The sequence below is a fragment of the Macrobrachium nipponense genome, chromosome 2 (assembly GCF_015104395.2).
Source record: "Macrobrachium nipponense isolate FS-2020 chromosome 2, ASM1510439v2, whole genome shotgun sequence".
NCBI classification, from domain to species: domain Eukaryota; kingdom Metazoa; phylum Arthropoda; class Malacostraca; order Decapoda; family Palaemonidae; genus Macrobrachium; species Macrobrachium nipponense.
The window spans coordinates 139,722,306-139,737,548 of record NC_087201.1 but is presented as its reverse complement, the minus strand read 5'-3'; the positions used below and the strand labels follow the sequence as shown (position 1 = coordinate 139,737,548).

At 42.3% G+C, this 15,243-nt stretch overlaps 1 protein-coding gene across 2 annotated transcripts in view; it reads right to left on the bottom strand.

Moving 5' to 3' along the window:
* The window catches only part of LOC135221037 (tax1-binding protein 3 homolog), a 76,629-nt gene that overhangs the window by 41,183 nt on the left and 20,203 nt on the right, over positions 1–15,243 (bottom strand). The window contains exon 2 of one of the 2 annotated variants that reach the window (XM_064258771.1): positions 6,036–6,206. In XM_064258771.1, the coding sequence (XP_064114841.1) occupies positions 6,036–6,137 (102 nt within the window). In that variant the 5' untranslated portion in view covers positions 6,138–6,206. The remainder of the gene's footprint in view (positions 1–6,035; positions 6,207–15,243) is intronic. The other variant, XM_064258772.1, reaches the window with a different exon arrangement.

Below are 15,243 nucleotides of genomic sequence, written 5' to 3'. Positions count from 1 at the left end.
GCTATGCCTTTTGTTTCCTTTATTTCAGATTCCAAATCAAACAAGACGGCGGCTGTTTGGGCGGTCTCTAGGCATACAGGCTCCCCCTCCTTGGATGGCCTGCTCTCGCATTTCTTGGCGGGTCGTACCCGCCCGCTGGCCCCGTTGTGACATCACTACCAGCTTTCTCTAAGCTTATGATGTCAGCTGTGGTGGTATCTCTTCCTTCCGTTGTTGTGATGTCATCTCATTCGCCTATTAAAGGAGTAACAGGAGGAAACCCTCGCAGTTGCACTATGACACAATTGTTAGGAGTGAGTAGAAAATATGATGATAGAAAAAGAATATGAACAATATGAACATATGTACAGTAAAAGGAATGGATGAGGTTTCTGCAAGGGGCCAAAGGGATGCTGCAAAGAACCAAAAGTAATGTCTATTGTACACTGTGTGAGATGCACAGAACTGATGGCACTACGGGTTTGGCTATTCGGCCTAATAATCATTCTTGAGACAAATAAACCAGCTCTAAGATGGAAGATATTGAGCCTTTTTGGGAAATATTTTGAAATCAAAGGAAGACTACATTCCTAACCATATTTTTTGAAGGGCACTACAATGTAACAAACATACACCCTAACCAAATGTTGGCTAAACAATGGAACTGGAACTAAATTAAGAAATTCAGGCTATAAAGTCAAGTGATAAGGCACTTTGTCCTAGAATGAGCCGGTGCCAAAGGTACCAACAAGTTAAAGCCAGTTAGTGAATGGGAAATCTGCAAGACTTAGAGCATATAAGAATGTATATTTGAAATGCATTGCCATAATTATTCTTCACAAATGCTTGTTCACACAAGGAATGCTTTAACAAGCAAATATGCAAGATACAAAGTTCCTAAAAAGTGCATACTCTAAAGATTTGCCATAATTGTGAGTGCAGTTAAAACAATTTTTCCTTCCAAAAAGTAACTTGTTACCTCAAATAAAAGTACTGAAATGCATTTTCTATTTAGCCACAAAACATAATCAATATAGTGCTAACCATGTATCAGGGTGTGATTCATGCAGGTTATGTTTTAGACAAATTTTTAGTTGGTGGTCATCTCTGAAAAGCTACCGGAGGAAGAGGAGCTCTGAGCCCCAAAAACATGCACTAATTCAAGTATATCACTTTCAAGTGGACTGAGCTTCGTGAAAAAAAAAAATTATAATGTCAACTAATGCCTGGCTCTTACTTCTGACAGACCATGATGCTGGGGTCAATGACTCTGAAGCCTAAGAGATAGGATTATATTCAGCTTCTTCAAAATACTGGGGGAAAAAGGAATGACTGACTGATGTTCCTGAGTACTTCAATCAAGACAACAGACATCTTGGTTATGAAATGTTGATCTCTCCAGAAATCTGCATCAGTTTTATCTCAAAAGTAAAATATGATGAAAAAGATGTGTACACCTCATTGATAACTACATCAAATGGTTGATCTTAATCTATAGGTCACTGGTGCCATCTTTCCCAAATTTGATTCATAAAACCTTGACAAAAGTTGAGGTATCGTGTACATGTGGCAGATATGGTGCCACATCTTCCCTGTAGTACAAGGTCAGAAAGGTCAACAGCTTGACACTACTCTTCCACATATTTAAGCATGAAGATGTAAAATGAGCAAAAGAACTAAAATTTTATGACAGATAAAGGATGATTTATAGTAAAAAAAAGTTACAATAAATTAAGAATTTAAATCATACATTAACTGCCTTGATCACGGTATGATAACTCCTCTTGTGCTTATAAATTGTAGGTTAAGTTAGCCTTGATCTGAAAAGGTCTCTTGCTTCTGGGGAGCCCATGATAGGGATAAGTATGATTTTATGACCAAATTACAGAACCTAGAATTGAGGGGGGTAGAATAACAGCAGTCAGATTATAAGTTAGGAGGGAGTTTGGCAACGTAGAAAATGACAGCAATGTTTGTAGTCATTTTGGTTTACTATAGAATCTTCCCGAGGCCAACAGAGGACATGCATCTGTTAACACCAGACAGAAGCAATGCCTCCTGACAATGGCTCATGAATAGGGGGCATTTAGTAGCATTTTTAACATTACAGTCATGTAAAGAGTTAAGTTACAAATGCCTAAACCTTGACATTTATAAGGCTAAGGTGGGCACATAATTTTAGTAAAACAAACTGCGGGGCATTTTCCATTTGCAACATCACTTTAAAATATAGCTGGTTTGCTTAGTCCAGGTTACTAAGCCTGTTGCCATATCCAGACAAATAATTTCAGATTATTAAATTTCCACTATATACACACTAACTGTATATTTCTTTTATTTTCCCTACCACAGAATATCCATATACCAGAAACTGGCACAATACTCAAGTCACTTATATGATACCTGATTCCATTTACTTCTGACTGCAAGTAGTCTTCAATTGCTTGGTGAGTTTGATAACAGTCACCACAGCCTTTTAATCACTGATTCATGAGCAAACACTAACCCTGTGTTATCAACAGTCTTGCCTACCAGTAATCAACAGTAGTGAAATTCTGAAGCACTCTCTCCATGGGATTTACAGCAATTAGTTAAATAACACTGTCATCAGCACATAATACAGTCTTATTCATATATAGGTAGTGATCATCTGTTAAAAGGCAAAACTTGACACCCATGAAACAATGAGAATTCCTGACTAATCTAGTGGCATCCTGATACTCCGTATTCTTCACAGTTGTCTCAAATTTCCATCAAAAACTTACTAAACTGTTGTTAAGAATCACACTGATATTAACTGTCATTTGTGTTCTACAGATAATCATGGACTTTCTCTCAACATATTAAAGCTGAGGTGCCTGATCATCCAGTATTATAATCAACAAGCCTTTTTGATCATTACTTTATTGTTGAGTTACCACAGATCCAGTAATTACTATTATCAGTGACATTAAACCCTCTTAAGCCAAACTTTGTCTCAACACTGTTACCTATCATCCAGTTGTTAATGATATTTCCTTATTAACTGATTGATTAAGAAGACAGTCAAGTCTCTCAAAGCCCCAACTACTAAGACAACTGACTGTCCCTAGTCAGTAACTGAAGGCTTATATGTGTGTGTTCATCATCAAATAATAACTCTCCTTCCAACTGCATGATAGCTTCATCCTCATCTGCAATATCACCACTAACCCTGATGACAAAAAAGAACCAATGACTCTATGATCCCTGCAGATATACACTAAGGACGATGATGCCACTGTCAACCCTACACTAAGAATCATTTCTCTCACTGATATACTAAGCACAAAGCTATTGCTATTGGGAGGCCTAAGGTAACCCAGATGAGTCAATACATATTCAGCAAATAATACACATTCAGATGGCCTAAGGTTAGCCCACAAGTTGATGAATTGATCCTTTTAGTACCTAACACCAAACATCTGGAGTATTCACTATTAAAGAAGAGCAGCCAACAGACATAATTACCAAGACTGCTTGCTGTCTGAGCACAGAAATCCTTAATTGGTTACTTTCTTTCATCCTACCTTTTGACCACTTAAAGAGTAGATCTAACACAGTAAGAATTCCTCTCACCATATGAATCTAACATTTTACAATATATGCATATTATTTTTAGGGTAATATGCTTAACACCTCTATAGGACATTTGAAAAAATACTCATGAAAAAGGGAGGATTACGAAAAAACTGAAGTATCAACCAAAACACTGAAGTACCATTAAAAAAGAAAGTAACTGCACACAAAACCATGCGGCACTCTGCAAGTTTTCTCCTTGGGCACTGACTCACCCCAGTGTACAAATATACACAACCTGCAAACAGTCACACCTCCTGCTAAATATACAGACAGATAATTTCCAATTGTTATTCACCAATATTAGCCATATTCCCTGCCTACTGTCATTCAGCAAGGCAGTTTAATGAATTTTACGTAACAATTATGATCCATTTATGAATTGTAATTTTTTCTAATTACTGTAAATTAAATACACTTTTTAATATAAACCCAGCAACTTAAAGTGCCTTCTGCTTGTTATGAAATGTTCCTAGCCATACCTTCTCTGAAGCAAAAAAAAATAAAAAATAAATAAATAAATGTCAGTCTGATATGTAAGAAGCAGACCTGCATCACAAGGACTGGTAAGTCTCAGCTGACAACCCAGCTCATTCTTTGTCACTAGCATTTGACAAATGCAAAATGGTGCAAGGAGGGAACCAATTAAGTTTAAGTTATGGATTTGTATTAAATAATTATATTTGTTTTATCATACAAGATTAACTTATAATACCAAATGGAGGGGATGTGTAAGCCTTAAAACTGAACAAATGCATCCTCATTCCAAGCTTCCAAATCTGGTAAAGCTATGCAATATCCTAGCAACCTCTTGTTTGTTTGTTTGTTTGTATGGTGGTTTTATGTTGCATGGAACCAGTGGTTATTCAGCAATGGGACCAACAGCTTTATGTGACTTTCAAACCACGTCAAGAGTGAATTTCTATCACCAGAAAACACATCTCTCACTCCTCAATGGTGCTTGCTTGCAACCTCTTGTTTCTGCTGATGGCAATAAATCCACCCTCAGGACTTCCCCAGAGTTGCCACAGTGACTTGCAAATATCAAGATAGACTGACCATTTGCTAGAACACTATACTTTTCTGTCACAAATCTTTGAAAATATTCATTCCATGTTCCTTGGCACACAAGAAAACCCCTGTGGCCAGATGACAACAAATTTCTGAACTCATGCTTCCTTGATATTTTCAGCAAGAAACTTGAACTTATAATCCTCCAGTACTATAATACTACCCAAAGAAAATAGCTCTAGCAGAACACACTACAGCAAACTAAATAGGTAAAAATACCAAGATGATGATGAGATTATCATATGAAAGATGAAACTGATAACAAAAGGATAAGGAAGTTCTTGACATATCTTTGACTATGCTGGGTTAACAGCTGAGACTTACCAGACCTTACACAGGCACACTACCAACCAATCAGTAACGAACATTCTTCTAATCCATTATGAGAATGTTCGTCTCAGAGTTTTAGTGAAAAGCAACATGGCACTAAAAGACACAGGTCTCTTACTAAAATAATTTAAAAATATCATATACAACTGAAAATATATAGGTTGGGATTTTACTAAACACCTCATGTAAAATATAAAGGCATATAAGTGTTTACATTGAGTACAGTGCACTGTATTTTGGTACTAAACAGAGGTTAATGTGGATGACCACTAGCAAATACAAACAGAGCATGGTGTTGTAGGATTTCCCCAAATTTCCAAGATTTAGGTAAGACTTAGTGAAGATACCAGTTACTTAACAGTACAGTACGTACTGGATATGTCAAATGTCAATACAGTACTGTATAGCCTGTGAAAATGTAAGCATTGTAACTAGGATATAAGGAATGAGCAGAATATTAAACTAAATCAGTGAAGTACTGTAATTTACAAAAGGTTGGTGTAGGTTACATCAGTGGAACAAGGTCATTCATCAACAAAGCTGGTTGCCAACACTTACAGGTTACATAAATAAGGCTTGATATTAATGAATTGTAGTCAATATTACATACGTACATTACATTAAAAACTAGTAAAAATGTTCAACATATGAAAGAATATATTAATTATGTACACCCTCCATTACCTGTTTGACCAACTAAGAAAAAAGAAGCGCCAGCATCACTAGCGTTCAGATGAGACCTTGGCCCAGCACTGGTAACTTTGGCTTAATGAATATCTCCATCTGAGATCTCAGGGCAAATTGTGATTTGCATAAACTATTTACCTCGTTCCTAAATGCTGCTAAGCACAAAATATATTTAGAATGTATTCATTAACACCAATACTAAGTGACTCATAATTTAGCTCTAGATATTTCCAAAAAACTTCACACAAACCAAAGAAAACTGAACCCATTGTAATTTTCATAATTTACTGAAAAATAATAGTATAGGCTTTCCTCAAGTCCAATTAGTCATGTTTATAAAATAACATAAACAAAGGGGAAACAGCACTGACCTGTCTACCATGCTCATCAACTCCAGTCTCTTTCTCCAGTGTTATTGGAATACTTAAGCACTCCATGGCAGTGCCTGGTTCATGTGAAAAGGCTGTAGTCATCTTTAAGTTTATCTAAGAAGAATGGACGATGCAGCTGACAACCTTCTCTGAAGGTATGTTGTCTGTGTCCTACAGCACAAGAGAAAATAAATGTTAAAACTGAAAAATCTGACCACAATCTACACACTTCACATTTCTGACTGAAAATGGTAATTTCATAATAAAATTATGTTTCACATATATACTACTAAGTAATTACACAGCTATACTTTTCTACTAGCACGGAACTAAATTTTGAAATTCGTGGTAGCGATTCATTTGTTTTTAGTCTAGGTAACCACCCTGCCCTCCACCAAGGAACCATAGACACAACAACACAGAAAAAATAACTTCTTTTGTGCTTAATGTCCATAAGAGGGGAGGCGGGAGGGCTCCGATCTGTAATTTCTTGAATGTGAAACAATTTTATTATGAAAACACTATTTTTACATAAGTAACTTACCAAGTAGTAATTACACAGCTGAATCCCATACCAATACGTGGTGGGATAATGGACATATTTGCTTCAAATATAGTAAATAATAATTATGAATTTGAAACAAATGTGTGTTAAGCTTGATAAAAAGCCTGTTGTATCCTTACATGGTAAGAGAGCTAGAGCAGGTGATTACGTACTGCCTTTTGTTCTTTGCTCGTGATTACGTACTGCCTTTTGTTCTTTGCTCTTCTTGACCCGTAGTAACTTAGTGGAGTATCCGTGATGAACCTTCTACTTTTGAGAGGGGACTTTTAGAGTGAAGGAGTACTCTGAACACCCACAAGTAACTATATAAAAAACTGCCCTTGCCGTGGGCACAGTACCAACAAAATATACTGAACAAAACAATGTTACCCAATAACATAAAAAAGAAATAAAATACCATTATGCCACCACTGACTGATGGGTACTATGAGTAACAGTAATGCCCGGCTCCCCAGAAGAAACTCAGCACCCAAAATTCAAGGCGATGAAGCTACGTATAGGAAGGAGTGCTTCCTATGCTTCTTCCCCCAATACCGTGCCAGCCACAGAAAGCGGGCCTAAGGTGCTGCAGTTTTCAATTTCTTTCAAATAATGTGATGCAGCCCTGGTTACGTGTGCTCTTACTTTAACAGTAAAATGAATTCCTTCTTGAATTTGTGAGTGTGCCTCTATAATAAGGCTTCTGAGCAAGAAAGACAGAGCATTCTTGGACATAGGTCTGGATGAATTTTTTACGGAACACCAGAGCTTACTAGCACGACCTCTGATATTTTTAGGTCCTGTCTAAGTGCCCTCACCGTGCAGACAACCCTTTCTTCTTCTTCTGGACCTATAATATCCATGAGGTTTTCAATAGAGAATGATCGTGGCCAGGGATTGGAAGGAGACTCGTTCTTAGCTAAGAATCCTAGCATGGAGAAACAAACATCATTACTTTGACAGTCCAAGGTTCCATACCTCTCTTGCTCCAACTCTTCCAAAAGAGAGAGAGTCCGGCCCCTACAGGCACACAAAGGATAGAAGAGTCACTGTTTGGTTGATGTCTTCTTGTTGGACCTGGCAGAGACACGCACCTTGGAACAGGGTCTTGAGAAGGTTTGTCTGCCCCCTGAAAGGGCTGCTGAAGTGGAGATATAGACTCCGTCAAGGAAGACGAAAACTCCTTAGGAGGTCTTGATGATTGAGCTAGGAGATCCTGAGTTGATTTATTTTGCAAATTAATGGCAATTTTTTTAACAGCAGATTGCGGAAACAAGTACTGTTTGTCTAAAGGGGAGTACATAGGCACTGATTTTTAGACAGAAGTTACTACTTTAGTGGTAAAGGAGCACCACAACTCCCTTTTCTTCACTACTCCAGTGGCGAAGAGATGCTATTTCAAAGGCACCATCCATAATAGCTTTATCAGCACAGGATAACACTCCTAGCCAATCTTAAGACAAATCCATAGCAAAATCGTCGTAATATGATATTGTTATAATACAATAAAGTTCATACATTACTACTGGCAGATATATACTTAGCTAAGACTCCGTCGTCCCCGACAGAAATTCAAATTTCGCGCCACTCGCTACCGGTAGGTCAGGTGATCTACCTGCCTGCCCTGGGTGGCAGGACTAGGAACCATTCCCGTTTTCTATCATATTTTCTCTCTTCCACCTGTCTCCTGCGGGGAGGCTGGGTTGGGGCCATTAGAATCGTATATAAATCTGCCAGGTAAGTATGTATGAAACTTTATATTGTATTATAACAATATCATTTTCATACAATGAACTTACCTGTCAGATATATACTTAGCTGATTGGCACCCTTTGGTGGAGGGTAAGAGACAGCTAATATGGAATAGACAGGTAAACAACATATGTTGTAGGTATAAAGAAAAACCTTGGTTCCTACCTGATAGGTGGTAGACTTCGTGGCTGTAGCCCGGTAGTCTGCATCACCTCAAGACTTTAGCGAGATATGTGATCTATGGCTAAGAGTTCTTGTGGGTCTGCCGATGGGTATAATGAACCGCTTACTCGGCAGAGCCTGAAAGGACTTTGTCAATGGGTATTGGACCACTTCTATGACAACACACCTTATGAAGGAGCACAACCAATCCCGACCACCTGATCCTAACCACCCATGTTAGTATATAGAATTGTTCTGAGTTATCCCCGAACTCATTACAAACAACCCATAACTCGAAACTAAAACGCATTCATACAAAAATTCTCAAAAAAAATTTTAATACTCCTCTAAAAGATATCACAAGAGTTCCTTACTGAACAAACAGTGACTGGCCGCCAGTGCAGCACCGAGCCCTCTTTGTCAGCAGAAATCTAGAACATATCTAGTAGAAGGTATGTACAAAGTTAAGGATTGGTGTTTGCTCCTGTACCCAGTATCGTATCCGCCGATACGAAAGGCCCAGAGAAAAACATTTCTCGTAGGTCACGTGAACGTCTTTAAGATAGTGAGATGCAAATACCAAATGCACCTCCAATATGTCGTATCAATGATTTTCTTTAGCGACATATTCTTCTGAAAAGAGAGAGACGTCGCCACTGCTCTAACTTCATGAGCTTTTACTCTTTAAAAGCGGAAAAGAGTCGTCAGGACAGAACTTGTGAGCATCTGTAATGACGCTCCTTATGAAGAAAGCTAATGCGTTCTTAGACATGATTCTTGTGGTCCTTAATCGAACACCAAAGACTTTGTCTAGAGCCTCCCATTTGTTTCTTCCTTTGTAAGTAGAACTTCAAGGCTCTTACAGGGCAAAGAGACCTTTTCTGTTTCTCTACCTACTAGACTCGATAAGCCTTTAATCTCGAATCTCTTGGGCCAGGGATTCGAGGGGTTTTCATTTTCGCTAGAAAAAAGTGTTCTAAACGAGCAGAAGGCCGAGTCTCTGTTAAAGCCGACTTCATCTTCAAGGGCGTGAAGTTCACCAACTCTTTTGGCTGTCGCCAAAGATAGGAGAAACAAGCATTTCCTCGTTAAATCCCTAAACGAAGCTAAATGAGGAGGCTCGAATCTGTTCAGACGAAAGGAACTTGAGAACTACATCCAGGTTCCAGCTGGGAGGAGTTAGTTCCTTAGATTTTGTCGTTTCAAACGATCTAATCAAGTCGTGCAGATCTTTATTTATCAGCAATCTCTAGGCCTGTTTCTTTTGAAAGACTGCCGAAAGCATGCTCCTGTATCCTTTGATAGTCGATACAGATAAGTAAGAGACCTCTCTCAGGAACAAAAGGAAATCCGCGATTTCGGTTATAGAGGTACTGGAGGAGGACAACTTCTTAGACTTACACCACCTTCTAAAAACCTCCCACTTAGACTGATAGACTCGTCTAAGTGGAAGCTCTGCGGGCTCTAGCGATAGCGCTTGCAGCTTCGCGAGAAAATCCCCTCGCTCTGACAAGTCTTTCGATAGTCGAAAGGCAGTCAGCGCGAGAGTGGGGAGGTTTTGATGAAACCTCTCAAAGTGTGGCTGTCTGAGAAGATCCATCCTTCTTGGAAGGGATCTTGGGAAGTCTACTGTCCACTCCAGCACCTCTGCAAACCAATCTTGTGCTGGCCAAAACGGGGCTATCAGGGTCATTCTTGTCCCGTTGGACGCTACAAACTTTCTCAACACTTGCCCCAGGATTTTGAAAGGGGGAAAAGCGTACACGTCTACATGAGAACCAGTCTAGCAGGAAGGCGTCGACACGAGAGCTCTTGGGGTCTTCCACCACTGAGCAAAAGACTTCCAGCCTTTTGGAAAGGAATGTGGCGAACAGATCTACATGAGGAGTGCCCCAAAGATCCCAAAGACTCTGACACACCTCTGAATGAAGGGTCCATTCTGTGTGAAGGACCTGGCTTCTCCTGCTCAGTCTGTCCGCCCTGACGTTTTCTCGTACCCTGAACAAATCTTGTCAGGAGGGAGATGTTCCTCTGGGAGGTCCAAAGTAGCAGATCTCTTTGCTATTTCGTATAAGGAACAAGGATTGTGTTCCTCCTTGCTTCCGAATGTAGGACAGGGCGGTAGTGTTGTCCACATTCACTTGGACCACACTGTTTGCCACAAAAGGTTCGAAGAACTTAGAGCCAAGTGAACCGCTAGAAGTTCTTTGCAATTTATGTGCCAGGACACCTGTGCTGCCTTCCAGGTGCCTGACACTTCTCTCGGTCCTAGTGTTGCTCCCCAACCTTTCTCCGATGCGTCTGAATATAACACTCGGCTTGGGTTCGGAACTTCCAGAGAAATTCCCTTGTTCTCTTTTAGAGGGGACAACCACCATTGCAGGTGTGGTTTCATCTCCATTGGAAGGTGAAAACTGTCGGAGAGAAGTCCCGTCTTCCAATTCCATGATCTCCTTAGGAAAAACTGAAGAGGACGAAGATGCAGTCTTCCTAGAGGAAAGAACTGTTCGAGCGAGGAAAGGGTCCCTAGAAGGCTTAACCATTCCCTCGCCGAAGTTCGTTTCTTTCCCTAATGAAGAAAGAGAGACTTTCTCCAAGCCTCTCACGATTCTCTCTTGCGAAGGAAATACTCGAAAACCCCGAGAATCCATCTGAATCCCCAAGATAGACCAAGTTCTGTCTGGGGATCAGTTGTGACTTCTCGAGGTTCACGAGTAGTCCCAACGCCTTTATCAGGTCTAGGGTCAAAGAAAGGTCCTCCAAACACTGTCTCTCCGTTCTGGCCCTGATGAGCCAATCGTCCAGACTATAGAGAGATGTTGACGCCTTTGAGGTGAAGAAACCTCGCCACATTCTTCATCAGGTTTGTGAAGACCTGAGGAGCTGTGGACAGGCCGAAACACAAGGCCCTGAACTGAAAGATCCTTCCCCCCGTCATGAAACGGAGGTGCTTCTTCGAAGAAGGGTGAATCGGGACATGAAAATAAGCGTCCAGAAGATCCAGCGACACCATCCAATCTCCTTGACGTAAAGCCGCAAGGACTGAGGCCGAAGTCTCCATAGAGAACTTCTCCTTTAGAACGAACTTGTTCAGAGCGCTGACATCTAGTACTGGTCTCCAGCCCCCCCGAGGCTTTCGCAACCAGAAAAAGCCGATTGTAAAACCCCGGAGAGTTTTGCTCCAGAACTAATTCTATAGCTCGTTTGTCCCACATTTGATTCACCATCAGACGAAGAGTATCCCTCAGTACAGGGTCCCTGTATCTGGCTGACAGTTCCCGCGGAATAGTCGTTAGGGGAGGACTGTCCTGGAAGGGGATAAGATATCCTTCCTGATTTTTTATGGACATCGAAGAGGCGTCCGAGTTACGAATGTCCAGGCGTCTGCAAACTCGAGAAGCCTGGCACCCACTGGTGTTTGGAGGTTGTCTGTCTCACTTCCCTTTCTTAAAGGGACGGGAAGAAGCTTTACCTCTCCTCTCAGGACCTCTTCTCTTAGAGGGAGCTCTGGAGGAGGGCCTCCTCGAAAGGGCTGAACCGTAGAAGTCGGTCCTTTCTTGTCAACCACCCTACCGGGTACTCTCTTCCTTGCAGTTTGAAGGAGAAGATCCTGTGTCGCCTTCTCAGTCAGTGAGCGAGAAATGTCCTTCACTAACTGAGAAGGAAACAAGAAGTCTGACATGGGAGCGAAAACCAGGGCTGCTCTCTGTGAGGGAGAAACTGCCTTGGTTAAGAAGGCACTAAAAATACTCCTCTTCTTAAGGAGTATCGCTCCAAAGAGAGAGGAGATTTCTCCCGATCCGTCTTGCACTGCCTTATCAATAAATGACAGAATACTAAGAATGACTTCGGGGTCTAGACCTTCCGAGTCATGAGCCTTCTAGACATCACCCAAGGGACCAGTCTAGGAAATTAAACACTTCCAAAATATGGAAGAGGCCCTTGAGGAGATGATCCGTCTCAGAAATCGCCCAAGTCACACGAGCTCCATTCAAAGCGTGTCTCCGCGATGAATCAACCAAGGTTGAAAAGTCCGCTTCAGCCGCCGCTGGAGAGAAAGGCCCATGTTCTCCCCAGTTCGGTACCAGAAACCTCTTTTACCAGAAAGTATGGCTGGAGGCATACAGAAGGTGGTTCTGCCCAGATCCTTCTTCGACAACATCCATTTGTCAAGAGACTGTAGAGCTCTCTTCATAGAGATCGTAGGTCTCATCTTCAACACCGACGAAGACTTCGGTACGATCGCACTCGAAAACAGTGATCGAGGCAAAGGAGGAGCCGCAGGAGTCAACGAATCTCCATACTCCTGCAAAAGAAGGTCCGTCAGAACTCTATAGTTAGAGAAGCCTTCTCTACCGTTAACCTCGTCTTCCAAATCTACTTCCACACCGTGCGGAGAATCGGCTTGAAAATGAGAGGATCTTCACCAAGTTCTCTCTCTACTGGCGACAAACTCCTACTAGGAGAGGGACTCATAGAGTGAACAGATTCTCTCTCAAGTCTACTAGTAGTCTCGCGTCTGCTTGACTTCTCACGCCTGGAAAGCTCTTCGCGCTTGGCTGACGCCTCGCGCTTGTCTGGCGCCTCGCGCTTGGCTGGCGCTTCTCGCTTGGCTGGAGCTTGTTGCTTGGCTGGCATCTTGCGCCTGGCTGATGCCTCGCGCTTGTCCGGCGTCTCACGCATAGCTGACTCCTTGCGCCTGGTGGCTGGCTGGCGCTCGCGCTTGGCTGACTCCTCGCGCTTGGCTGACTCCTCGCGCCTGGCTGGCGCCTCGCGCTTGGCTGATTCCTCGCGCCTGGCTGATTCCTCGCGCCTGGCTGGCGCCTCGCGCCTGAGCGTATCCTTATCTAGAGCAACTCGCTCGGATAGCTCCTGACGCTTGAAAGAATCTTCGCGCCTGGAAAGGGACGTCTCACGCTTGTAAGGCTCTTCATGCCTGGAGGACGCTTCACGTCTGGCAGGCGAAAGAAGACGAGACTTCTTAATAGGAAGTCTAGCGTCCTTCTTGCGAGGGGGATCCCTCGAAAGAACTCCAACCAAAGAGGCTAACTGCTCTTGTACTGCTAGCAATATCCTCTTGGAAGCCACACCAGCGTCCTCTTCAATAGAAGAAGCAGGAGAACTCGAAGGAGTGCGATCCTCAACTACCGATCGAGGAGGCGTCGAGACCAGCTTAGCCTTCTTGATAGAAGAGGGGGCTTCCTCCGAGAAGCGCTCCGGGCTCGAGTCAAACGCGCGTTCTTTCCAGTGCCTTTCAGTGGCCTAGAAAGATCCGAGTCCTTCCACCCTCGTTTAGGTGAAGGAGAACCGGACGACGAGAAACATCTCGTAGGACGCTTCTATTAAAGCGGTCCTGAGCAGACTGTAGCGAAACAGAACCTGCTGAAGGGACGCCTGACCGTTGGGGATTCCCCACAACCTCCGTACGACTTTCGACTTTCCTTCTCCTCTGGGTATGTGAGTTTGGAAGAGGTCTAGGCCTGGGAGCATCGCAGGGACGGTCAGACGCCCCCACCCCCACAACACTGGGAACACTCCACTTCACTAAGTAATTCACTATCACTTCCCTTACCTTGCATGGCCGCCATTTTTGTCTTCATTTTACGAAGAGTAGCCTTCAGATTGGCGATTTCAGAAGCCGAATCCGAATGCAAAGCCTGTGAGGGTTCAGATACATAGGGAGAATCAAAATCATTAATAATAGGAGAGTTAGACTCAGAAAAAGGCTCAATAGGCCTTGTACTCACACCCTTTGTGCAGCCCGTCTAATTCTATCCCTCTCTAACTTCTTCAAGTAAGAAGTTAGTCTTCCATTCATTAGCATTCAACTTTTCACACTCAATACAGGTGTTAGCTAAAGAACAGTCAAACCCCCTACACTTACGACATACAGTGTGAGGATCAACCGAAGCCTTCGGTATCCTCACCTTGCAGCCTACATTCACACACACTCTCACACTAACACTTGAATCAGACATTCTATCAGAAAAATCAAAAGCAAGTCCAAATCCAGTCCACAGTAGCGAATACCAAACAACGATCCAGTACGTCACCAAGAAATCCAATATAGATGATCAAAAAAGTCTTGAAAAGCAAATTCCAGTCAGGAGGTAGTAACAACAATGTTGATACCACCGGCGACAGAGAAAATATGATAGAAAACGGGAATGGTTCCTAGTCCTGCCGCCCAGGGCAGGCAGGTAGATCACCTGACCTACCGGTAGCGAGTGGCGCGAAATTTGAATTTCTGTCGGGGACGACGGAGTCTTAGCTAAGTATATATCTGACAGGTAAGTTCATTGTATGAAACTTCAATTTTCCTAGTAAACACTCCTATTGTCCAGTCGAGAAAACTGAAGACTTCCAAAACCTTGAACAGATGTTTAACCAAATGATTAAACTCTGAAGAGAGAAAAAACCTTTGCAGACAAAAATATCTAGTCAAGCCAATAAGACTTGAGATGTCACCTTGGGAAGAGGCAGCACCTCCTAAGGACGGAACTTCTCCTGTCGTGTAGGAGAGGTATCTCCTAGCTGCCATTCTGGCTGGAGAAAAGACAAAAGCGGCCTTCCCTTGTTCCCTCTTCAAGGACAAACAATCCTCTACATCACTCAATGGCTTCTTTGCAGAGGAAGAGAGTACCATCTGAGGCAGCAGAGCTCTAGCACCTGACTGGTTCTTCTTGAGAAATGTCGAAGCTAGAGAAGCTGGGGTTGCTGGTTGAAAATGTGAAGGGAAAGTGGTCAGAA